Source organism: Gobius niger (genome assembly GCF_951799975.1).
Source record: "Gobius niger genome assembly, chromosome: 23".
Classification (NCBI taxonomy): Eukaryota; Metazoa; Chordata; class Actinopteri; order Gobiiformes; family Gobiidae; genus Gobius; species Gobius niger.
The window spans coordinates 14254202-14281405 of NC_136874.1; the positions used below are offsets into that span (position 1 = coordinate 14254202).

The 27204-nt window shown below is 44.3% G+C and overlaps 2 protein-coding genes across 2 annotated transcripts in view; one reads left to right on the forward strand and one right to left on the reverse strand.

The window, feature by feature from the left end:
- The window catches only part of LOC306981815 (SLAIN motif-containing protein 1-like), a gene marked incomplete at its 5' end in the record, with an annotated part of 310788 nt that overhangs the window by 211308 nt on the left and 72276 nt on the right, over positions 1-27204 (forward strand). The gene's annotated exons all lie outside the window — the stretch shown is intronic.
- On the reverse strand, positions 15122-26128 carry LOC306981824 (diacylglycerol kinase zeta-like). The gene is made up of 5 exons (XM_079581536.1): positions 26102-26128; positions 25914-26034; positions 25783-25816; positions 23823-23922; positions 15122-15257 (listed from the first exon to the last, which is right to left on the reverse strand). Exons 1-5 carry the CDS (start codon positions 26114-26116, stop codon positions 15141-15143), a joined length of 387 nt encoding a protein of 128 aa, XP_079437662.1. The 5' UTR covers positions 26117-26128; the 3' UTR covers positions 15122-15140.

Sequence of the window (27204 nt, forward strand, 5' to 3'; positions counted from 1 at the left end):
GGAAGAATGGTGGTGCATCTCGGGGTATGGTGAAAGTCGCACTCTCGCTAACTTCACGAGCGATTCCCCCAACTTCTCTCGCAGGGACAGGGACAGGGACAGAGATAGTGGCATCTGGAAACAGAGCATATACCACGCTGAATAGGCTAGCTAGATCGGGAAAACGCATTAGGCAATAGCGTTAGCAACTCACCAGAAAGGATCTGGCTCCACTTCTCCCGGTTGGATGTTGTGGGAGCCCAGTAGCTCTTCAGGCTGGTCTCGCATCTGTGTCCGGTAACCGTCATGTTCTCCCCGGTTTGCAGGCCGGCTTTTGACAGTAGCTGCACAGCTGTACTGCACAGGCTGTGGTTGGTGTAGCGCGTCGAAAGTGCAGCTGCCTTGCTGATGTTTGGCATCATTTGTCCCAGTGCATTATGTCCCATGGGCTCCCTGGAATACCATATGTTCTGCTGGTTGAGGGCATCCTGTGGCTTTCTCAGAGGGTGTAGGTAGAAGGGTGGGCATAGATGCAGACATCAACTTTGATATTGCCCATATATAGTCGTGTTCAAAGCACCATTATTTTAACAAAAGCTGAATGATGAATATATTGTTTTTACTAAATGAAGTAGAAATATGTACATTATTAATTGAATGATAATGTTTATCACTGCCTATTTTACAAAACGATGTTTTCAATTTGACTGGAAAAATAGTTACATATATTTGTATTGCATAAAAATGACTTGGATGTCGATAAAGTAGTCTGAGGCACACTGACAGTGATAGGTAATACTGACCTATGTTGTTGTCTTTCCATAAGGCTGAGATACTCAAAAGTGCTACTGCGTGACATGTCAAATAATAAATACAATTCAGAATTAAACTACAGGTGTCTTCGTTGGTGATACATATCAAACACAAACATCTTTCCTACATGAAGGCTCGACTCTCAGACCTGACTCATAACTCTCCTGGGAGCGCGACGTCATCAGTGCGTCTCTATGGAGATGTTGCTGCTTTGCTCGCGCCTCTAAACAATACCTAAAATATGAAAATGATCAATACAGGCGCTGTTAGGAGGTTTGGGAATGCGGGGTAAGATTTATGTGCATGTATTTCCGTGATGAGCAGGAGACAGCCGCGGCACATTATGGACTATTGGTCTAATAAAGTCCCAGAGGAGGGTTCAGACGCACCAGGGCCCACCATTAACTGGAATAAAAGAGAAAAGTGCACGAGAGCATGTCCGCCGTCAGCCAAGGCGGCCACCAGGGAGCGCCGCTGAGCAAGAGGAGGAGAAGTTATTACGGCATTTGTTTTTTTCATCTCCAGATATAAATAATGTGCAGGGAGTCGTCATGTGTCCGGTTCAGCCTTATCCAACTCTTAAAGCTGCTTGACCTGAGAGCTTCCTGCAGGGGGAACGATTTTCATCAAAACACCGAGGGCCGAACCTCACCATTGTAGCCAAAGTTAAGAACCATTTTACATCAGTGGTTCTAAAGTGGTCTGACTCCGAGACCCGCCATTACCTTAATGACAAGCTGCAAACCCAAATAAAACTATCATTTGTCATATATCGTATAAGAAATTGTATTTACCACAAATGTTTTTTATTGAACAAGCAGTAGATTTGCTTTTAAGACTGAAATTATGATTAAAAACAGACTCCAGTGTGTTTCCGTGGAGTTTCAGATGGAAAATATTGAAAAAACCAATGTTTGAAAACAGTTAAGGCGGAAACGTTTTCTAATTATTCAAAAACTACTTTAACAAATACTGAACTATGAACATAGTTTTCTACTAAATAAAGATACAAAGACATGGAGAGAAGCAAAGTGGTTCAACAGCCCATAAATAAACAAATAACGGAGAATGTTAGCATGATGCTACATGTTAGTATCGAGCTAATGCTAACGGCTAGCTAGCGCTACTACCACTGACGTTTTTTCACTTCTACTGAATAATCTGCGGTGAGAAAATAACCACATGGACCCGGTTTACACTTGAGTTTATTTATGTGATAAATAAGTTTATATTCCACCAGAAAATGGCTAAAGACAAAAGAAAATGGCTAAAAAGAGTGAAAAACTGTGAGTTTCCCAAAATATTTCCCCCTCAGCAAAGCCACGCCCCCTTCTATCACACGATGCCGTCTGTCTCTATAGGCTCACGACCCACTTTTGAGTCCCGACCCACCAGTTGAGAATCATTTTACTTATCATTTTTATTATATCTGACCAAGTGGGCTGTTCTGCACACAATTTCTCGCATTTTAAGAGTACTTTAACAGGTATTTGATCCCGTATTTGCATAATAATATTTCTCAAACTCATATCGGGGGCCAGAGATTCTGTGCTTGAGGGCCGGATTTGGCTCCCAGGCCTGACGTTGCCTACTCCAGGCTTACTGCCTATAGGCCAGTGAAAGCCTCATTCAACTCTGCTGTCATTTCTAAGCTATTATTTACCGAAATATCCTTGTTACCTTCGATACTGACTTCCCAGTTTAGTTCTTGTGTCTCATTTCTTTCACGCTTGTCCTGCCGGCGTCTTGTAAACAGACCCGTTTCCCTGTGTGTCTGGGGGAGACGAGTTAGGCAGCCAGAGACAGAGCTAAGCGTCTTAATGACGGGGTCCGGGCTGGTCTCACTGTTCCCCCGGGGGCCCCTCACACACAGCTGGCTCCTGGTGTTTGCAGCAGGTGGAGGTGACGGGAGACGAGACTCTCTCCCTCTCGCTCCCATGTCCCGGATTACCCAGAGTTCTGAGCTCGCCCCCCGAAACAGCTCCCGTTTGGATGTACGCGGATGTTTTGACAGTTGGAAACTTTACGGACAGTTTGCGCGGCGAAAGTTGAGTGGAACTTCAATCCGAGCCGGAGGCAGTGAGAGCTGACCATCGCGGACCCTGCTCAGGCTTACATAACACCAGCTAAAAATACCTCCGTCCAGATCCACATTAGCAGACGCGATCAGGGAAGGGTTCTCCAAAAGTTTCCAGAGAGCCGCAATAGTTCAAGGCATAATTAATGAGGTTATGGACACGTTTTAGATTCGGAGTTTTGAATGAATTCATTTATCACGTTTTTCTAATGAACCGCAACAACACGTGCTGAATTATGGATGTGTTTTCTGCCAAATAAAGACAGGCTAAAGAGACATGGAGACAGAGTGGATCAACGACACAAATATGTACAGTTAACAGGGAATGCTGATCATAATGCTAACGTTAGCTTAATGCTACATGCTAATGGCTAGCTCCGAACACCGTTTTTTTTCACATTTCAGTGGACAATCTGCAGTGTTAAAACATTCACATGAACCCAGTTTTGACTTGACTTTATTTATGTGTGCGAATTATATTTATAGTCCGCGTCACTGACTTCTTCCTACTGAATTGTCCTACAAGTTTGTCATGAAGAATATTTTAAAATTGAAAGTTATATCATTTTAATGTACATGGGTATTGAATGCGGTTGAGTTTATCCAATGGAAATGTTTATATCATTTGCGGCTCAAGTGAAAGTTGGAGCTACAGCGTCTTGCTAGGCTAACTGTTAGCATGTTCAACTCTTCTAAAGTGGATATGACGGGTTTTAATGCTTTTGAAAATATGACTTATTTAGAAGGATGACATAATCGACTCTGTGCATAACTTCAAATCATAACAACGCCGCCCAAGAAGTGACTTCCTGTTTCGATCCAGCACGCCAAAATAAAAGCACACAGCTCGTCTCATGGATTAGTTCAGCAGGTACTTGCAACATTACAAGAATATAATTAAATACACACATTTTACCAGTTTTTTTTTGTTGTTAATAGTTTGGCAGAAAGAAAGATGAACTAATGAACTGCTGGACTCATGAATAAGATGGTAAGCTTTGGGCCCCCGCCTGTAGGGCCTCTGTGGCCCCCTAGTGGACCCCGGACCCCACTTTTGGTACCACTGTTTTAAAGAGTACTGACTTAGAGGACCACAGGTGCCCAAAGTGCTAATGTTTGGTGACCCTCATACGTCTTGTTGAATTGTCCACATTGTGCGAGGTTCTCTATGGTCGTCATGGCAGAGGAGCCGGCATTGCGGTAAAAGACACTTAGTAAACAATGAGCACTCTGACCTTCCTGCTTAAAAGCCTGGCTCCAAAGAGTTTATATGACCCAATGCGACAATGCTGGGGTAGGTGACATATTTTTCACCACCTGGTTTTTGTACATCAGCACTAAAACATGGAAGCCTTTTCAGTGCACCAGAACCTGTCCATCAAGCTCTGGAGCTCTGTGGAGTGTGGGGCGAGTGTGGGGCGAGTGTGGGGCGAGTGTGGGGCGAGTGTGGGGCGAGTGTGGGGCGAGTGTGGGGCGAGTGTGGGGCGAGTGTGGGGCGAGTGTGGGGCTCCCCGCCCCACACTCGCCGACGACTCGGGACCATCAGCATGAATGGGGCTGAATGGAACACCAGCCATCTCTTGTACATTATATCTATGATTGTCACACATGGCCCGAGATGCCATTGTTGTTACTGCAAGTTTAATTATTCCAACCTATTTTAACCTTATAAACTAACACGTTCTTGTGATACTGAGCTTAATTAAGGTTTCAGGCCCGTGTTGAAAGTTCGGCTGCATTGACCAACGATCTGTGGAAAACACTCCAATCTGCGGCAGTTTGGACACCCTGAATTACAGTATGTATGCTATATACTATATCTCCATAGGAACGAGCTGGCGATGTCCTTCTGCAAAGTTTACAAACCAGCTCTGAGAAGAGGCGAGCTCGCTTTTGCATTTCTGAAGTATTTTTCACCAACAGAAACCACAGAATAAAATGAATGTTGTTTTTTTCTTCTATTGATTGGGTCAAGAGTTCAGCAGTGTGGCTTCAAGCTGAAAGAAATGGAGATGAGGTCACTATCTTTCGGTCAGCAACGGGAACACATCGAAATAATGAACCATTGCTTTTATTTATTCATAATTGCTTCTTTATTAGTGCCTGATTAGCTTGCGTTTGTAAATGCTTGACGTCATTTACAGCGCTACGAATGTACCCAACAAACAAACAAATCATTATCAAAAAGTGTTCTTCAATCTCCCACTGTTTCAAAGCGAGCGTGCACATACGTTCTCCTGATGCAACAAATGGTGCCGATGTTGCGCCGTTGCGTCTCTTTGGGATGAGAAGAAAGACCTCTCCACAAACATTGGCACCGGTTGCGTCACGCCAGGCCCACGATCCGCATGCGGGGAGAGGTAAGGCTCCGGCAGAAGAGGCAGCGACGGAACGGGCCCGACAAAGCGACGCCCACGAGCGAGCCGCCACAAAAGGGGAGTTTCCAAGAAGCGGGCGGAGGGGGAAGACGCGCCGTTGGCCGGGCTTCACAGAGAAGGATCGGGTTGAATGGGTGGAGGAGATTCCGGGAGAGAAGGCGAAGCATTTGGAGAGGCTTAGTGTAACGCACCAATGGGACGAACAGATGTAAACTCCTACTCGTGCTGCTTCTCAAACGCTAACCCCGCTGTCAGTTTCAGTCGTAAACATGCCGTGGTTTTTCTAGCAGCCAGTCTGTCACTGTGAAGCGTCTTCCATCGCAGCTTCGAAATTCCCACCGCGATTCCGTGTTATTGATCACAACTTGTTTTTATTGCGGGTGGATGTCTTTAGGGAAATGTGTCCACAAGAAAGAAAGGACTGTTACAACACCTGAAAATGTCGAGCGAGTTAGTCTCTCCCAAGCGTCCTGCTCAGCTTGGCGTGTTGGGACATTCCCTTCACAATGAACTCCATCATCCATCCATCCATCCATCCATCCATCTTCCATCCATCCATCCATCTTCCATCCATCCATCCATCCATCTTCCATCCATCCATCCATCCATCCATCCATCCATCTTCCATCCATCTTCCATCCATCCATCCATCCATCTTCCATCCATCTTCCATCCATCTTCCATCCATCTTCCATCCATCTTCCATCCATCCATCCATCTTCCATCCATCCATCCATCCATCCATCTTCCATCCGTCCGTCCATCCATCCATCCATCCATCTTCCATCCATCCATCCATCTTCCATCCATCCATCCATCTTCCATCCATCCATCCATCTTCCATCCATCCATCCATCCATCCATCTTCCATCCGTCCGTCCATCCATCCATCCATCTTCCATCCATCCATCCATCTTCCATCCATCCATCCATCTTCCATCCATCCATCCATCCATCCATCCATCCATCCATCCATCCATCCATCCATCCATCCATCCATCTTCCATCCATCCATCCATCCATCCATCCATCCATCCATCTTCCTTCCATCCATCCATCCATCCATCCATCCATCCATCCATCCATCCATCCATCCATCCATCCATCCATCCATCCATCCATCCATCCATCCATCTTCATCCGTCACCTAGGACCTGTTTACCTTGTGAGACCCTACCAGGAGCGCCCGACATCATAGCCCCCAGGATCACTCGGGTGCTCAAACCCCTCCACCACGTTAAGGTGGCGGTTCCAGGAGGGGATGAACTCCACCTTCACCCAAACAAATGAGTTGATATTTTTGGGGCGACTGATCTCCCTGAGAGGGGCCATGAAAGAGAAAGACAGTGATAAAGATGAGTTGAGATCATTGCAAACGCCCGCAGCTTTTTGGTAACTGTTTTTGCGACTGACCTGCTCACACTCACCGTGTTCTGCGCGGCTCCAGATCCGCCTCCAGTCGCCTCCTCGCTGTGAACCTCCCGAACCCCTGAACCTGCGTCCTGTTTAACAAGTCTTCCGTCGCCGGATGTTTTGGTGAGCGGTGATTCATCCGGGCGAGTAGCGCTGTTTATTTAAATCACAGCTCTTTCACAGCTCCAGGGAAGCAACGCTCTCTCTGTGAACATTGTCATCCCCAACTTTCAGCTACGATTATTTGTTTAATACATTCATGTTTCCCAGCAGTGCTCCGGACGTGACGACATCTCGATCTCTCCTCGAGGGTGACCAGATTTCAAACTGTCAACCTGTGCGAGAACTCTTGTGTTTGACGCACCAAAACTGGGACAAATGGATGGTTTTGGAGGATTCTACAGGGATGTGGGTCAGAGGGTTTGAAGCTGGGACTGCATTAGGTAAATGAGGACATCTGGTCACCCTATCCCCCCAAGCATCCACTCTCACAATCATTCACAACCCTGACTACCTACACTAACCTCTATCCTGTTACGTAATGTCTATTTACTTGCTCCTACGACGGCTTAGCTACACGTTTCCCGAGGCGCCTGTTCTCTCTGCTCTGATAACTTCGTCTACCTCTCAAACAAAAAGCTTTTTTCTCAGACGGAGGCCGCGCGGCGAACACAAAGGCATCGGGGGAACCGGCGCTCGGCCTTAGAAAAACGCGTCTCCAGAACACGGCGTTATCGCGGGCGAGCGGCGGGGTCGGCGTGGGTCGCCCGCAGCGCCGAGGTCCATTGAGGAGGGAGAAAAGGCCGGCGTGAAAGGTGAGAATGCGGCGTGGATTTTTCAATAGAGACGTGTTCGGTTGTATTATCACGCCGCGCTGAGGGGTCAGGGGTCGGAGGCAGAAGATGAGAAAGTGCTTGGGTGAATGAAAACACGGCTGAGTTGACCTGGATGGAGCGTTGGGCAGAACAAACGTGTTTTCATTCACTGGTAAATAAAGATGACACCATTTTGCCTCCTGTAGTTTAGCCTTGTTTTTGAGCTGTTTTGGTCGCGGGTTAGTCCTCGTTTAGACCTGGTTTAGACCTGGTTTAGACCTGGTTTAGTGGGGATAGATCAAGCCCTTTACTCCCGCATTAACAGAGTACATTTTCTCCAGTTTGGCCTTACCAAAGTCTAAAAGCTTCTTGAAAATAGCATCAAAATTGCAATGATAAAAAAAAGCGACAAAAAAGTGACAAAAAAGCGACAAAAAAAGTTTAAAAAAATGAAAAAAGCGAAGAAAGCGTCATAAAAGGGTCAAAAAATGCATCCAAAAAGTGTAAATAAAAGCATAAAAAAGCACAAAAAAACAGTTAAATGTGTCAAAAAAGAGTTTAAAAAAAAAGAAGCAAAAGCGCATCATAAAACGTTTAAAAAAAAGTGTCAAAAAAGCATTTTAAAAAACGTTTAAAAAACCCTGTTAAAAAGCGTCATAAAAGTGTCAATTTAAAAAAAAAAATGTAACAAAAACGTAAAAAAATAAACATTAAAAAGCTTTAAAAAAAAAAATAGCAAAACATGTAACAAAATGTAAAAAAAATAAACGTCTAAAAGGCAACCAAAACGTGACGAAAAAAGCGACAACAAAGTGTCAAAGAGCATCAATGATACAGCAAAAAAAACGTCAACAATGCGGCAACAATGCGAGAAAAAAATCTTTTCAGCTATACAGGCCTTAGCTTTCAAATGAGGCGCTAGAACACTCCAGTCAAGAGAAAATGTGCTGGTTTAAGGCGAGCGGCTCAGTATTTCCAAACACCAGTGACTTTGCCTGAGTCACTGCATGTGGTGCTGTTTGGTTTGACCTTTGAACCTGTTTCTCACACAGAAATCCTCCTGATGCAAACGGCTGCAAGACCAACGACGCGTCACAATGACCCGCAGCAAAAGCGACATTTAAAGTCAGGGTTTGTTTTTATTTCTTTGTCTCTTAGTCGTCAAATCTTTCTTTATTCAGTTGTTCCCAGAAAGAGGCTTTTAACTTGTAACACAGGAAAGTGTCGCTTTATTCACGCTGACACTGGGTCAGGGACAGATATTATGTTTGTGATTTTCATTTGAAATCTGCAAATTACTGAAGCCAATTCCCCGGCTCTGGTTGGAAAAATTTGGACAATTTTCAAACACTAACATCTGTCAAAATGCTTAAAACGCCATGATGTTTTAGCAGTTTTTATAATCGATGTTTTGAAGTATCAATTACACGACTCAGCCACAGTTGTTGTGGGAGGCGCCCCCACAGATGAGCACACGGTACAGATTGTCAGAAAAATGAGAACAAAGTATGGACAAATGCCGCCAAAATATGAAATATGGAGGTAAGCAACGTCAACACCAGCTGCTGTAAAGGCGCGCTAACAGCGGCTAAATGCTAATATCAGCAAAATCCCCTTTTGCAACAATATGAAATATTAAATCCATATGACCTGCCTGCTTTAGTGAGGGCGGTCCTCTCTCCCATTGGCCAATCAGAGGCCAGCGTCTTTTCGCTCGCCAAACCGGCTTGACCAGGCACCGGGCTGTGTCGCATCTGCCTGTGGAAAGACGGCTTATTGTAGCCACAGCGGCCCTGGGGTAGGCTGTCGGAAAGCGAGGCTACCACTCTGTGCCATCACTAACCACTCACTCACTTCCTTTCGCCAAGCTTCCTGGTGTTTCCAAACGGTCAAATTTACCATCAATGGCCGTGTGTTAATTCCCTTTAATTCCCATATATTCCCACTAACCCTAGACATATATGCCATGGTAGCACACGTGTCATGTGGTCACCCTACTGCCCATAGTTTGACCACAGACCTGACTGTAAGATCGATTCTGTCCATGTACCTAGAACATACCTATGGTCTCGTGATGCTCCTCGTTCACCACTAGATGCCACCAAAAACACCTTCTCCTTTCGAACCCCCATCCAAAAAAGCATCTGCAGCCTTTCTAACAATGTCTGCCTCCTTTCATCATCGTGGAGACTCCAAACATGGAAAGTTTTCTCCGAGCAAACTTGTGCGAAGATCAAAGATTGCGTTAGCGAGCGCGGAGGGTGCGGGGTGGCACCGAGAAGGCTGCCAGTGCCACCGAAGACTTCAAACGCATGTAAATACCCCCACGGTACAGTAACGCTTCAAAGACACACCAGCCAGGCGTTCGAGGACCAAATCAAGAATCAGAAAATAAGCCTTCAGATCTCACGCCGGCGCTGACGGCGTCGTGTTGACGAGCGGGAGACAATGAGCAGTGTTGTCAGTGATTATGGACACGTCTGAAATGATCATCTTTCATTTGGAGGAAACAACTCGATAAGAGACGAGGTTTGGGAGAGAAAAGTCCAAATGTTTTCTCTCATCGTGATTGGATCCAGTCCATCTGTGCAGAGTGCGGATCAGTCCAGCCGTTACAGAGATATTCACCATAAACCAAGTATACAGTAGTTACCATAGTTACCACCATAGAATTTGACTGTTTACAATGTTTACAATGACCATAACTCATAGACACATCGTTTAGCCAACGGTTTGTTGGACCTGTTTGAATTGAGTGTTCTATTGTTCTATCCCCATACAAATGAATGGTGAAGCCAGGCCCGATATTAAAGGGACTATACGAGTACATGTTCCAACAATGTCCTAATGTGTAGAATGAGCTCAGACCTGTTCACCACAACTGCCTCTAAAATCCTGCACTGTCTCAAAAAGGTGTTACTTCGGGTCCGAAGTGCCGTCATGCACGAGCTTAATATAGAAGCTGCAGTTACACGTATGCCCTGGTATGGCAGTAGTGAGTATAAAATGACCAACTTGCATCTAGCCCCTAGTGTGACCTGGTGTGACAAGTTCATTTTATGGCATTCAATATTTTCTTCAAGATGATGTTTAGTGGCCATAGCACTGCAAAAAGTGATCTCGAAATAAGTGAACATTTCTAGAAATAAGTAATTTTATCCTTGATTTGAGAGTCTAATTTCACTGAAAACTAGAAGTAAAATGTTAATGTACTTTAAATACAACTGTTGTAGTTTTACCTTTATGTAAGTGTAAATATTTTGATTCAATGACAGATTTCTTAAAATTAGGCTCTAAAATCACCTGACTTATTTCAAGAAAATGACACTTATTTCAATGAGTTTTTTCAGTGTGCATGTGTATCCAACCCCACAAAAGCAGATACTTGATGGAGTAAGATTTAGCAATTAGCTCAGAGGAGCTGAAAACATCTGGATCGTTCTTAATTTGCGATGCTAACGGCTATAGGAAGAATACAGCAGGCTAACGGACTCCTGCTAATGGTGCCTCCACACATAACGCTGATCCCGCGGCAGGTGTGGTTGATAACTGTGTGTGGTCAATGGGGAATCCGCGCACAGGTGCGTTAAATTACTGTCCGTGCGGCAGGTGCTGAAGAGCGATGTGACCAGTGGCTCTGCGGGTCAGCTGGAGAACACGGCCAAAACACACAGTCAGGAAACATGTGTAGATGATCTGAATGGAGCAACATGACCGCCTCTACTACAGCATAAAGACACAAGTGAAACGGACACACCGTCTGAAGGAGGAACAGCTTTATGACAGCGCAGCAGCTTAGGTTTGAAATGCCTTTCCTGAACCCAGGCATTTGGATCAGAAGAAACACGGACACGGGTGCAATAAAGAACGCACTGGATTACAAACAGTACCTTGTCCGCACGCCGCTTCTCCTTTTTACTTCTACAATTGTGACGTCCTATTCATAATCCTGACCAACCCAATATTTCACTCTTGACCGTGTTTTCTCCACAAAGACATCATTTTGAATTGCATCCAAAAATTGTTAATAAGCTCTAATCAAGCATGATATGTCCACTTTCAGAGCGATTTCCTTTATGGGTGAAAAAACATGGTCAACCTGCTCGACCGTCTGAGCCGCCGCACCCGTCGAAAGATGCTGGTGACGGCGCTGCCTCATGTTTTGCTGCTGCTCCGGGGTCACGCGGGTCACTCTGCAGGCGGGCGAGCGGCTCATTAAAATGTCCGCCGTCCCCGAAGCGGATCCATGAGACGCAGACAGACTCCGACTCGGGTAAAACATCACTATGAGGGACACGGGCCGCGCTCCGATGGGGAAATCCATACGCATCGACCGCCGCCTCCGACAGGATCCATCAGGCTTCCCAAGAAACCGGCCAATCAGGAGGCTCGGGAGGCGGGTCCAAAGCATTGTTGACCTAAAACAATCTTAAAGGTCTGGTGTAGCCACGAATGTTTAGTCGAATTCAGGGCATTATTGTTGTGTGAGGGCAAAACCGTCTCAAGGGATGGAATAACACGTAATATGAAGCCTTTTACAAAAGCAATCCAGGAAGTGGTTCTTTTCTATCTTCAGTAGGCTCCGGAGTGGAGGAGGAAGAGCAGACAGAAAGGTCATGGCGGACAGGCTGAAGGATCTGACATTTCCATCCGCCAGACCGTCCCTCTCAACCACAATAGCACGGGCTGATGACGCTCCACGTCCTGGACCCCGAATCTAAAGAAGAGCGGATCACATGTGCGACCTGAGTCTGAGAGGTGAAGTGGGCAGAAAGCAGTTTTTAGTACAGTTTATCATTAAAGTAGGAAGCGCTGAAACGCACAGGCAGGACTCAAACCCAGGACTTCATGGCAGGAGAGAGTTTAGCCCAGCAACTTAACCACCTAAATGCATCATCAAGACAATCAGGGCAGCTTTATCCTGAATGAACACATGAATTACTCCTGAGTCTCCAGAGATGGTCCTAGTCTTTGTGGTGTGAACACTCCTGGCTGCTGTGGGCTTTAGCTCATTGAGTTGGAAGCTCGGTCAGAAAAGTGCACCACCCTTTGTCTGAAGGTGTCGGGTTCCAATCACACCATCGCGGTCGACCACACAGGCACTGATCCGGCTCAATGTCCGGCCTGCGACTCCAGTGTTGGCATGGGAAGGATAAGTTACAGCGGTTTGGGTTTATATTTTCATTAGCAATAAATGATGTTCACAAAAAGACACAAACCCACAGACTCAAACCAACGACCTCTCAGCAGGAGAGACACTCGGACCACCGTCACTTTGTACTTACCTTAATGGATGAGTACAGTTCCTTTTGTAGATGAATGACATTTCAGGACTCCTGCTCCATGTGGCAGTAGCTCAGTGAGTACAGTGTTTGGTTATTAGTGTGTCACTTGTGAATCGAAGGTCGTGGGTTCAATTCCTACTGTCTCAGACACTGTTGTTGTACCAGAAGCTGCTTTATACTGTTGATTTGACAAAAAGCTGTGACATCTGCTTTCAGAGTGTTTGAACCCAGTGAGGTTTCTCTCAGGTTAAATTGATTCATCAGTCTTCTGCTTGTAGGTGTCCTTAGCTCAGGGACTAGAGGAGTGCGTAAAGAGACCGGTGTCGCCGTGATCTGAAGTTTGTGAGTTCAAATCTCAGTCAGACTCAGGCCAGTAGTGCATCCAGTGTCTGAACTGTCCTAAAATGAAGTAGTTTTGATACTAAGTGTCATTATTAAACTGTAATTTGACAAAAGCACTGCAGGCCAACTGACAGTTCACTGAAAGGCGGACGAGAACCTCAGGGAACAAGGCACTTTTTAAGTCCTGCAACTTAACCCCTGAATCACATCAGTGTAGATCTATGTCCTTTGTCATGTTTGATTTACTTCATAGATGCACAGTACATTTTGTTCATATTACAGACATTTAACTGGAGTTGTTTGAAGACAGCAGTAGCTCAGTGACTAGAGCCGTTGGCTGAAGGAACAGTCCATGATCCAAAGATCGAGAGTTCGATGCCCACTCTCTCTCATAAAGTGCTAGTTTTAAACTATAGTGCTTTTGAGCCTTACTAAATTGGAGAGACAGGCGTGAAAGCACCAGTACAACAGGTGGGACTAGAACCCAGGACCACAGGGCAGAAAGGACTTCTTAAAGCCCTGCACTAGAATCACTCACCCACATCAGCACACCGTCTGTCACTGTCATGGGTTTATTTTCACTTAACTAAATGGATATGCAAAGTTAAAGATGAAATTTAACTCCTAATGGCGGCAGCAGCTCAGTGAGTCGAGTGTTTGGTTAAATGTGAGCTGTTTGTAATCCAAGGCTGTGAGTTTGAGGTCAACTCTCGCAGAAAGTAGTTTCAAACTGTAGCGTAGTTTGAGCTCGATGTTTTTTCTTCTGAACACACTGAGGAGCATGAAGTACTTTCACTTTAAGGACAAACAAAGTTCATGTTGCTGGGATTAATGGCATAAAGATGTTCACTTTGAAGTAGCTTTATCTCAGCGTTAAGTACTCGGTCAGACTTCATTTGCTCAGGTTAACTCCATATAAACACCTTCAGTTTGACGTGGTTTGCAGAGCAGTGTGATTTTATGTTTTGTAAAGACATTGTGTCGTTTAGAACCTGAAGAACAAAACTGACATACTGAGCTTAGTACCAGAGCCAGGATCTGAGTGACTGGACTCAGATCTTTTATTGTAAACATCATTTTATACTTACAGATACAATCCATATCGATTCATATAAGGCATTGGTGATGTGTCCAATGTCAATCATGTGAGGCGTTTTCTTCCAAAACACAAAAATAGTCATAATAGTACACAAGTCCATTAAAATGCTGACCAAAATAAAATACATTTAATACATTATACTGTAAGATCAGCTCAACATATTACAAAGAATATTGATCAAAATGGAACAAAAACATTGAACGTTAGCTATACTGTTTCTTGGCTTAACATATATTTCACATTTCACACCAATCACATCGTTTTCTAGAATCATACCGAAAGCCACACAGCGGATCATTCCAGGTCAAAGCTCCCTCACGAGGGATAATAATTCACATGCCCGACATCAGACATGCTCCGAACGGTCAGCGACACAAGGAGATGGACAGTGTGGCTTTAAATCACATTATTTGTAAATCACTGTTTAGAAGCAAAGCGCGGTCTCTACGAAAGCGGCCTGTATGTGAAATATTGTGGCTTCCAACACTGTGGGGGTCGATCGATGATTTTCTAGCTCTCCTCTCGTCGCTAAGAGCACTTCGGGTTTCATAACAAAACTAGATATATTCATTTCAAACGCTTGTTATTGTGTGTGCTTTACACTTTGTACTGTGTCTCCCCAGAATCATCCAGAACAACAAACAAGTCACGACATCAAAAATAAATGTTCATAGTTTAGCACAAAAATGACTTCAGTGGAATGTTCAGTCGAAATCTGGTTTGCTCCTGGTTTTGTTCGTGATTTCGCCGCGTTCAAGTCCTGGAATAAAAGGCCAATAAAAGCCCAGATCAGCGGCGGAATCCAGTTCAGACCAGTTTGGACCGGTTCTCCCCGGCCGCGTCCAGCTTATTCTGCCGTTAAATCCAGTTCGTAGCGGCCGATTCGGGTTCGGCCTCGTCCGGTTTGGTCGCTTCCGGTTCGTTCCGGTTTGATCCGGCTCAGACCGCGGTCTCCTGGTCCTCCCTCAGGATCATCTGGGCGTGCTGTTTACTGTCCAGCCAGGCCGCCAGCTCCAGGTCCTTGGCCCGCTCCGCCCGGTTCTTCGGAGTCTCCCCCTGGTGGACACACAAGGTACATTCAAGACAAACACATGACATTTCATTGATGATCTTATTATGCAATATGTCTGTGTTTTATTCCTATGGAGAGTTAGCCGTGTATTCTTGAAATAATAAATATTTGAAAACAAGCAGCTGTTGGATAATCAGTTACATGTTAAAAACTTTACCCTGGATGTATATCAGGGGTAGGCAACGTCAGAAAACCGGCCCTCCATCACCAAACTCTGGCCCTCGAGATGATTTTGAGTAATATTATGACCCAAATCTGAGATCAAATGCCTGTGAAAGTACTCTAGCAATGTGAAAAATACAGTCAATTCCTTCAAATGTCTTGGCAGAGAACCCATAGGCCATAATCCTAAAAGAATTCTCATCTATTGGTAGAAATGACTTAAATCTACTTGAATTAAGAGATTAAATCTAAAGTTGGAGTAGATTTGGTCTGGCCTTAGAGCAGATGAAACCTATTCTTGCCAATGGAACAAGCACAAGTTTGTTGTATAATTTCAAGTGAATAATAAATATTTTTTACAGTAAAAGTTAATTTGTTTGATTACCAGTGGGATTTCTATTTGTTCCATTGGCATTAGCGTTTTATCTGATCTTAGATTAGTTCAAACCGACTCAAATTTAACATAAAAAAAAACCTTTATTCAAGTGATTTGAAGTAATTTATCTAATTTACGATGGACATTTTTCCAGTATATGTTGTACAACACTGGCATAACAGAAAGTGATGCTTTACTTCAATTGCTTCATTTGGAGGCTCCGGCCCTTGGTCTTTTAACAATGACGAAAACCGGCCCTTCACCGAGCAAACTTGCCGACCCCTGATGTATATGCTTCACAGGAGACTTCTGTGTGTATAACTGTAGCTGTTTTAGCTCTGAAGCTAACGGCTAACAGAAATTTGCCGCTAACAAATGTTAAATCAATTATCAGTTATCAACATCTGATTTTTTTTTCCCAAACACATAATTTATAAACATTTATTTGACAAGTTTTCTCCTCCTTTTGAAATATTTCATCTTAAATGTGCGTTAAAATATGGACAGGAAGTCGTCTTTACCCTGAACCCGGCTAACAGGAAGTTAGCCAAAACATTCCATGCACCGGGCCAATTCTTAATATAAATCTTTATTTCCCCTTTTGTTCCTTTTAGCGCTTTTTCCTCAACGGCCCGAAGGCTCCAGTGGTTCTTTTCTCAGAGTTGGTCTTTTCTACACAGAGTTTGCCGTTTCCCCCGTCAGCCCGGAGCCTAGCAACACAATAGGCTAATCCTCACATTTGGATTCCCGGAGCTGACGGTTATTTGCATCCAATTCTTCTGCACAGATTCTCTCCACAGACAAAAAAACAAAAGTCATACCACCACTTTTAAAAACAAAACCACTCCCTAAAAATAGCTCCAATCAATCCACGCGTGTTTAACTCCATACAGATGAATACATGATGAACTGTGGTCATGTAAACATAGCTTTGCCGTTTATTATTCATGGCTTGAACACATACATGAAAGCCCACGCACGACAGGACGGATGCGAGTGTTACTTATTCAATCTGACATGCGGTAAAATATGAATCAGCGAATTGTGTACAATATCTATATTCATCATCATGCTTTATAAATGAGCTTTGATTTTTTTTAATAATGGAGGGAGGGGGATGTGGAAACCCTCAGTGAGCAGTGATTTAAAGTGGACGTGTCACGCATGATCTGGGCTTCAAGAAAGATCCAGTTCTGGGTTTGTCAGCACTGATGTTTACGAGGCAGTCACAATCAATGCAGTTACATGAATAAAACGATCCGACAAAGGCGAACAGCAAAGCTAGCACACACGGAAAGCTAACTTGGCTTGGTTAAACAGCGAGAACAGAGAGATTAAAGATTCTCCTCTGATCGATCATATGAAAACAAGAAAGAAGCACCAACTATACTGAGATGTGAATTGATAGTTTCTCATTAACGAAGAGCTGTAGCCCGGTGTAGCCTATCGTAGCCTTTAGCCGCTATCCGCGAGCGCTAAAACACAAAAAAATCAGCCTCTGTTTTATAGGTTTTTACATGTTCTTGCCTGAGCTTAGAGACGAGTTGATGCGTACCTGTCTGGTCTTTGTGCGTGCCCTCAGTCACGCAAAACGACCAAAGTTGTTGCTAGCATTTGGCCTCTCCCAATGTATTCCTATGGCTCCAAACGGGGGTGAAAAGCTAGAAGCGACCACGCTCTTCCATACGCCCGCATAAAGACCAGACAGGTACGTATGAACTCGTCTAAGCTCAGGTAAGAACATATCTCAGTGTGGAAGAACTGTGTGCTCTCAGCCACGCAAAAAGACCAAAGATGTTGCTAGCATTTGGCCTCTCCCAATGTATTCCTATGGCTCCAAACAGGGGTGAAAAGTTGGAAGCGACCGCGCTCTTCCACACAAAGACCAGACAGGTACGTATGAACTCGTCTAAGCTCAGGTAAGAACATATCTCAGTGTGGAAGAACTGTGTGCCCTCAGCCACGCAAAAAGACCAAAGATGTTGTTAGCATTTGGCCCCTCCGAGCAAATTCCTATGGCTCCAAACGGGGTGAAGTTAGAAGCGACCAAGCTCTTCCACTAGGGATGAGAATCTTAGGCCACTGTCCAATCCGATTTGCATCTCGATACACCTGCCACGACCCGACTCATTTAAGATTACCAGAGCGGCGATGCGATTCCAATCATCACCAAGACCACGATGCATCTGGATCCACACATCTGTAACCACCACCAGCCCGAAACCATTCCATTTAGGCCAATTATCACGATGCATCTCCATGTTTCGTGATCCACGCTTTGCTTGATGCAATGATTCAACAGAACCAGCTTAAATAAATTAAGATTTGACACATATTCACAATTATTGAGGCCATTAATTGATATCAGACAACTTTAAAGTTAACTACATATTTTTTTTATGTAGACTGCATATTTCAACTTTTTTTGGTTTTGTATCCTATATATTCTATGGGTTTATCCACCTTAAGATTGTTTGTTCTTTAGTTTTTTCAACAATTTTGGGGGGACAATTATTATTAATCTATGATCAGTATTGTTAAATTAAAAAGGCGATTGTGTGCATTATTTCCACATTAATAGCGCACACAGAAAAGCTCACATGGTTATGCTAATTAGTGGGCGGGGCTCCCTCTGCCTCAGCGCAGTCTCACGTGTACTTCCACCTGGCTCTAATGCAGTGAAGTGGATTTCTGGACTCTTCCTGGACTCTTTACGCTTGTAAGTGACATAATGACTTGGGCAAACGAAGATGGCTGATCATGGCGATGTTTGGAATATTTATCAGCGTTTGTCTTCCTGCAACTTTTCATGGCGTTCTGCACACGGGACGTCCTTCATTCAACACAGCGCAGAGGCCAAACCAACTCCACACCGCGTTTCTGAACTTCTGCCGCTCTCAGCCTGGAGTTTACCGGTAAGACACACGTGCTCCTCGTACTCGTCTAAGCTCAGGTAAGAACATATCTCACTATGTAAAAACGGTGGCCTTTAAAGATCCGTAGGAGGCTAATAGTCACAACATACATGGTCATCAAACCTGTGCCCCCTGCTGGCCGGGAGTTGCGCTGCTCCCAAAGGCATTCGAATTAGATAAAGCTGCCTTGTGGTTTTCTGGAAAAAGTGATTTCGATCCGGACTACGACTTTACATCCAAACGTAAAAAGTGAGACAGGGACATGATTTTTGCCTAAAGCTCCCTCTGTAGGCAGCAGTGAGAATGACACAGTCCCAGACAAATCTCAGCTTGTGCGAAAAGCACGCTTAGAAACTACACGGCGCCTTGATAAACACACTCCAAGAGCAGAACTGACAATCGCAATCCAATGAATACAATGACTGTGCACACAAATAAAAAAGTAATTGGCAACTTATCATTTGGCGCACAAAGCGGACGCCGGGCGGAGGAAACCATAATGCGAGCTAATACGAGCTAACGTCAAAGTCTTGAAGCCTCAGTCGAACAACTCGCCAGGTCACGGAAGGCTTCAAGTAATTCCGGAGCCACAACAAATAACACATCCCCTAAACAAACTCTCCAATTCTAATAATAGCGTGTCTGGCGTCCGCCGAGCGTCGCAACTTCATTTCTACATAAATACTTCGGTCACACTTAGCCTCTTAACCCCCGCATTTCCCTCGTTCTTCGTTTCGCCGCTCACATCGTGGCGTTTGGGGGGTGAAAAAAAACGATCATATATTTGTTTCCCATGCTTTATCTTCATGCCTTATTGCCTAATTTTCCAGATAGCTCGCACCCCCCCCCCCCCCCCCCCCCCCCCCCGCCCCGTCGCGCCGGTTTAAGTCAGCACTGACCTAGATACAGAAAGGGGGGAGAGGAGTGAATGAGTGAAACAAAAGGCGAAATGGAACAGGAGAAAAGTAGCTTGAAGATTGGGAAAATCGCTGTTAAATATTGGGACTCTGTGGTTTCGCCGGCGTGTTCGAGCGTAATGATCGGACGGGCGACGGGTTAGTGGGGGGAGACGGGAGCCGGCGAACATTTTGTCTCCGAGATGCACAAATGGGAACGGATTTGGGGGGCGAGTTTGACAAGTGTTCTGATCTCTGGCGATGGGATCAGAGCGTCGCCGCAATTCTCGTTGAATGCTCCTGAAGAATCCATCACGGGGGCTTCAGATCTGGTTTAGTCGGGGACAGATTTAACCGGGAGGGTCCCATTGAGGCTGTTGGATTGGAGTGTCCCAGGTGACGGCCATCCGTGTGATGAGGGGAACTAGGTCTATGCTATGAATCAGGTGCACAATTGTAATGAACTTCCTTTCTCTCACACAAAACGGTAAAGAAAAGACATCTGTCAGACACGGCAGAGACAAAAACTGTTGGAACTCTCGAAATTTCAAAAGCAATGGGGACGGGACCACAGAACTGTCAAATGTTCAAAGAAGAAAAGTCAAGCGTGGAGCCTCCAGGAATCCATTATCTACCAGTGCTGTCATTTTGAGCAGCTGTAACTGACCTGAAGTGTCCAGAAGTACAAGGTGTTCAGAGCTCAGAGACATCGCCAATGTGAGAAAAGTGGAAACCAGACCAAATATTGAACAAGAGCTAAGACACTTAAGCTAAAATGTTGAGACTGGGTCAGGAGTGAAGACAGTTTCCAAAGGTTTTATGGACTGATGTGACGATAGTAACTCTGGATGGACTGATGGAGCAGTAATGGGCATAAAGCTCCACTTCGAATCAGGCGTCAGGAGGGGCAGGTATCATTAAAGATGAGTTAGTTGGACTATTTCAAGTTGAAAGTGGACCTACTGCCTGTTCTTAGTGACTCTGTCTGCACCACCACTTGAAGAAGCATCCTCTGTTATCTCATCTGTCCATATAACCTTTAAAAAGTCTGTCTTTAGATCATTCCTCACTCAGTCTAGTACTTCTGGACACTTCAGGTTGGTTACGGCTGAAAAGCCCTGGTAAGTGGCTCCATTCTTGATTCCTTCCTGACTTCCTGACAGACCGGAGGCAGTATTTTCAGCTAGGGAAGATCGTCTCGGACACTCGGACAACCAACACTGGATCCCCTCAGGGCTGTGTACTTTACCCCTGGTTCTTCTCCCTGTACACAAACTGCTGCACCTCCGTAAAAGAGACCAAGTTTGCGGACAACAAAAAAACCAAAATCCTAGTTTGTGAACCTGTTGTGAACGATGGAAATAAAAACATTTCTGATTCTGACTCTGATTTTTTCCCCCAGTAACAAAACATTTCATGGTTCTGGCGTCCCATGCCAATATTTTGACATTTCAAGAGGGCTACACCCCTTCAACACTTTGTGGCTTTCAGCGTCTGACAGATGTCTTTTCCTCACTATGTTGTGTGAAAGAGATTGAGATTGCGCACCTGCTCTGGCCGCACCACCTCTGGGAAGCTTCAATCCACCAGCCTTTCAATTTGACACAGCTTGGACTTTGAAAATGTGAAGAAAAAGAAAAATACGGTCAAAAAATAAAGCCCCAGCCTCGATCCCACTCAAGAAGAACGTTCACAAGGATGGGTCAACCCTCTGCCTACAGCTACATTATCAACATGAGGCAAAATAACTCGATATAGGTGGAATAAATATCTTCTTTATCATTATACAGTGATATGACAAGGCTCAGTAACAGAAGTAAATGAAGCGCACAGTGCCATAGTTGTTGCCTTCGGTTTAAAACTTTTAAAAACATTTCTTTTTAAATGCCACCTCCTGAAATTGAGACAGCAGACATTTCCATCTATTCTTTATAATAAACCCCGCATTTGCTCCTACAGTGGCAGCCCGTGATGACAGAATAAGGCTCCCATTGTCACACTTGTATCTACTCTCTGATAATTACTGTAGACTGCACTTCATAATTAGGACCACACAGCCTTCCACTTCAATCCGACGCCGCCGCTTCACTTTTGGAGAACTCACTCAGACGTTGTGTGACCTTAAAGTCGGAGTAAGGGAGTTCGCAAACCACGCCGCAAAAGACAATCTTTCGAACGGAATATTCGTTGCAGGCGCGCTTTCTGGAAAAAAACATCTATTCTCTTCCACGACGGTTACCTGGCCGCGCTCCAGCCTCCTTCTCCAAATCACAAGAGCGCTCGATTATCTTCAGAGCGATGATTGAAATAGAGCGTTGAAAAGTTTCCAGCCTTACAACTAAACACTCGACCGCGTCCTGGCCTCTCCAGTCTAACGAGGCGTCCTGATGAGCTGAAGAGGGTCATTGATATGCACGCGAGTCTCGAGGCCTCAATTAATGCACTCGGCGCCGTCTGTCGGAGTCGGCGACGTGCGCCCTCAGCAGCAGCACAATGGGAGCCAGTTTGGAGCTAATACGGGTGATTTAAAGCGGCTATTGTTTCACGTATCGAACAATTCCATATGTGCGGCGGCATAACGCGCTGGCTGTTGTTACGGCGTCTGAAAAGAAGCCGCTTTTCACCACTATATGTTTAAGCTCTCACAAAGGAGCAAAAAACAAGAACGTCACGGCCGCAGGAAAAGCAACAGCACAAGGACGCGCCCGGATTAAAGGGACAGCGAGGGAAATACACATTTGTTCAGACGCGGGAGAGAAAGGAAGCGGCGTGTCCTAAAACAAACCCCGATCGACGCCTCGTCTGAGTCGTTATATATCCATCTCTGCACTTTGAAAGGTCATATATGATGCTTTATTTTAACTTTTAGAACTACTTAATACCCCTGAACCTTGATATTTGAATGAAGTACACCTGGGCTAGGTATCGATGCCACAACTCTTTTTACTTTTTGATAAAAAAGTACCGGTACTTTTAACGGTACTTTTTTTAGACACACATGGATATAAAAAAGTATTGTTCAGGATGTCCTAAAACAGCACAACAGACAGAGCACAGCCCTCAGCAGCTCAGATATAATATCATGTGAACTCTCTTTACACAGTGAGAGCGCTCACTCTGTCACTAATCATTTATGTTTGGTACAAAAATCCTTCAGAGTAAATCAAACTCATGTTAAAAGTATTACAACGTGTGTATTGGCTCAATAGAACATGAGCTGTCCATTTTTTTAAGGGTCTCTGTACCAAAAATGTCCAACACAGAGTGAGCACTCACAAAGAATCTTTGATTTTCTCCTCACGCTGCAGCTGGTGTTGGAACAACAGCCTCTGTGGGTCTGTCGTTAAAGAGGGGGTATTGTGCTTTTTTCAATCACATAGCACCAGTCTATATCACACTACAATGATGAGCAAACCTTCTGTTGGTCTGTAAATGCAGTAAATTAGAATAACTGCCTTGTATAAAATGTCTCTCTCAAAATGGCTGTAGTGAATGTCTTGAAATAGGCCTCTGTCTCTTTAAGAACCTCTGAGCCTTTAGACACGCCCCCTCCACACGCCGTCTGTGGCATCAGTGGGGAGGGGGTTCTGCTGAGGAGCAGTGGTTGGTTACTCGGCTGGTGACGAAAGCTCGGAGGCGTCTCCAGGAGGTGGGGGCGTTCCTAGGAGGACTCAGGCAAACCTATCCCTAAAATGGCCGCCATCAGAGTTTTTACAGATTACTCAGAAATATGTGAATGTGCCAAGGCAACACTTCAGGCATGTTTTTAATGAGGGAGTGACAGAATAACATGATGGAAAGCTGGAAAAAGTCGATTTTGCATAATACCTCCCCTTTAAAGGTAAGGTTTGTTGTCACTACCTCCTTCAGCTGGGCTACCTGAAGCTCATTCATGCAAGCTGATTGGCTGGGGTTTTGTGACAGATCCATTATTTAGAATAGAGAAGGGGAAAAACAGAAAAAGGAAAACATTTGGACGATGCAGCATAAAAAAAAAAGTTGAAATGGAAAGTCCAGTAGGGCAGGGAACTTCCTCAGGGCTTCGGTAAGAAGTGGGTCACAATTAGTCCATTCTTCATTTACAGTCTTTGGGCCCAGGCTTTCAAACTGCTCCTCAGCGGCAGGACAGAGGGAATCACCGTCTCAAAGTTCCCTCGTTCAGTGGGAAATGTGTGAGCTGCTGTTCATGGGTCATCCTACCTGAGCGTCCACCTTCATAAGCTCCGCCCCCGCGTCCACCAGGTATCCACAGATGGTGCGCTGACACAGGGAGGCGGCTCGATGCAGGGCCGTCTCTCCTCTGGGGGAGCAGGGGAGTGAGGGGGCGGGACAGAGACAAACGGACATTAAATGAGGTAATTATATAGTGCTACGCTAGTCTTTCCTGTTAGTGAATAAATAAAGACAAACATGAGAAGCATCACATCCCAGCAGGCTGCGCTCCCCCCCCAGAGCCCGCTCGCCCGCTCATCCAGATTCTCTTTAATATACAGACTCCCTTTGATGGTCAGAACTTATGGAATACATAGTGAGCGCTGCAGGATCGTATCAAAGATGGCACATGAGCCCTGCTCCAGGTACACGCTCACAAATATCAAGATACAGTATATGATGATGACAATTAGAACTGACTGACAATTATAGGAAGTATTTCTCCACAGTTAAAATGTACATAGGGTCACATAGGCTCCAAAGGTTTCAGGCCGGGACCATCCAAACAATCTGGGAGCCACTCTGTAAAAGCTAATGAATTATATATATAGATCATATCAAGAAAAAACACATTTAAATCTGGTCTATTTGCCTTGTTTACTTTCTTATTTGACCTCGATTAACAAATCTATTCTGTTTTTAGTTTGGAATTATACTCAATACATGATCAATATTCATCTTTGTATCACCTTGCAACCGACTGGGAGGTCCTGATCTCCACTTTTCAGTATAACAAATAATAATACTTGGCTGAACTAAATTCACATTTGAATATGAGTTTTTTTCTGATTTTATCTTTAGAAACAACATTGGATGTTTGTTCTTTTTATCTTAAAGCAGTACTAAGTAACTCTTCCCCCTAGAGGCCATAAGCGCAACTGCAGGTGTAGTTGCAAGTTACGATTTTTTTATTTATTAATTGTCTTGGAGAGTAAAGACTATGCTGACAGGAGAGGCGAAGGGAGAGAGGATTACTGTGCATCCAATTATACAATGGAAATATTTTTTTTCACTCAAACTTGGCTGTACATACTGTTTAAAGTGACGTTAGCCCGCAGTTAGCTTTGCCCGTTAGCATGTTAGCTTCTTCTTCGTGATTACATTAGTGTGTATTGCTTTCTCCGGACCGGGGGCAGTCAAGTTGCAAACATGGTTTTCTGGCCAGAGACACCAGGGGGCGATGAAAGACCCTCCAATCATCCCATAAACACTTGTATTACCCCCACAGGGACTACGGAAAGGATTTATTAAGGTAAATAAGTTACTTAGTACTGCTTTAAAGACACTAGATGCAAGTTGATCATTTTACACTCACTACTGCCACCTCAGGTCTTATGAAGTAACGCCTTTCACTAACAGGTCTGGGCTCATTCTACACATGGCTGGAACATGTAGGGGGGTGAAAATACTTAGTTTGAACATTTTTAAACTCTGTATAGTCCCTTTAAAGTTACACTGTGTGCAAATAAATAAAATGAATTACGAGCATTTAAAGCAGTACTAAGTAACTCATAGAGGCCATAGGCGCAACTGCAGGTGTCGTAGCAAGTTGCATTTTTTTTTAAACTTTTTTTTTACTCATTAATTGTCCGTGAGAGTAAATACTACACTGACAGAAAATACAAAGGGACAGAGGGATATTGTTCATCCAATCACACAATGGAAATATTTTTTTTTCCACTCAAACCTGGCTGTAAATACTGTTTAAGTGGCGCTAGCCCGCAGTTAGCTTTTGGCCGTTAGCCTGCTAGCTTCTTCTTCGTGATTCCATTAGTGTGTATTGGTGGCTCCGGTCCGGTGGCAATTGTGGTTTTCTGGCCAGAGACACCAGGGGGAGATGAAAGACCCCCCAATCATCCCATAAACACTTGTATTACCCCCCAGAGGGACTACGGAAAGGATTAAGGGTTTGTATATTAGTGAAAAAGAACATCACGCTCATACTCACAGGAGAGCGTCTGCCACATTCAGCAGGCTGGGAGCTGGAGGCACAATCATCATGTTAATTCTGTTTCCACTCAAAGACACATTTAGAATGATATATTTTTGACTATTTCCCCCAAATTTAAACGTGATTACCATTCTTCACAATAAAGCAGACCGTCTCTTTACTTCCTGTGCTGACGGCGTGGTGCAAAATGCTGCATCCCGATTGGTCCAGCACGGCGAGGTCCGTCCCGTTCGAGTGCAGCTCCTCCAGCTACGGAGCAAACAACACTGAGAAACATGCGCCTGTTAATGTGTCAAAAAGAATGATAATAAATTACCTTTTTCAAATCCATGTTCTTCACACATTCAAACACTTCTGCACAAACACAACAGGACAAAAAGAGTTGTGATTATTACAATTTCCACCTCCTATATTGTAAGTGAAAGAGCCGGCTGTTATGTCAGAGCCTGTAACTGCGCCGACAGAGGGGCGATAAATACTTAATATAATATCATATCTTGCATAACCTCCAGTGCTGTGGACGGATTGAAAAAAGAGAATTCTCCTGTATGCGCAGAACTGTGACCGATTTATGAAAATTTAGCTCCGTGGATACCATTTGACAAGGTCCTCCAGGGATCTTTCTCCTACACATTCCCACAGAATATATTCCATCACCTCTCGATATGGAAACGCAGCGTGTCATTTTATTTCCGACGCTTTTATTCGGATGCCCCGACAGAAAAATACGACTGGATTTAATAAGGGCTCGTCTGTTGTTGCTCGAGTCATTACGGTAATCGACACATTTGCACTGAAATCACTTCATAATGTGAAAGTTCATTGAAGTAGCTTTGGTGGTGAAATATGGGCTAAATGAAAGCATGTAGGACTGATTTCTTATGGGTGTAAGTGCACAGTTTGAAGGTGCCAACAAGAGCAATGCTACACAATCGTAATCATGCCTGGAAGTAATAGTTGTTCTGCCCAATGTAAAAGTGCTTCTTGAAAAAAATGGTTAAAAATGCTTCGTAATAATTTAGGAATAAATATGTTGTAATTCATCTGTTGTAATTCATGTTAAAAATAGTAATTTAGTTCAAAGATAATTTCTACATACACAGTCAGCATTGGTTTAGCTGAACTTTATTTTGAAGGCTCAGTCAGTAGATGCAATGCATTATGGGTAGCAGAAGCAATAGCCAGACGAGTATAATGTGGTGCTAAAAACCTTCTGTCTGTCCATGCCCAAACTTGATCCTGTGTTCTACATCTTTATTTACACCTTCGAAAGCAATGGCTGTAAGTTTGAGTTGTTTAGTGAACTTTAGAAATGTCTTAGCTGAGAGTACGGATCTAACGATCTAATTAGCATATAAAAAGATCGTGAAAAATGCTAATTAGTATCAGCTATGCTAGCTTTCAAGTTTGCTAGTTTCT

What these genes read in the sequence shown, in the direction of transcription:
- LOC306981824 (XM_079581536.1), bottom strand. An exon ending in AATGTGGCAGACGCTCTCCT is followed by an intron (nt 23,923 to 25,782) that starts GTGAGTATGAGC and finishes CTGCTCCCCCAG; the next exon opens with AGGAGAGACGGCCCTGCATC. An exon ending in TTATGAAGGTGGACGCTCAG is followed by an intron (nt 15,258 to 23,822) that starts GTAGGATGACCC and finishes TGTGTCCACCAG; the next exon opens with GGGGAGACTCCGAAGAACCG.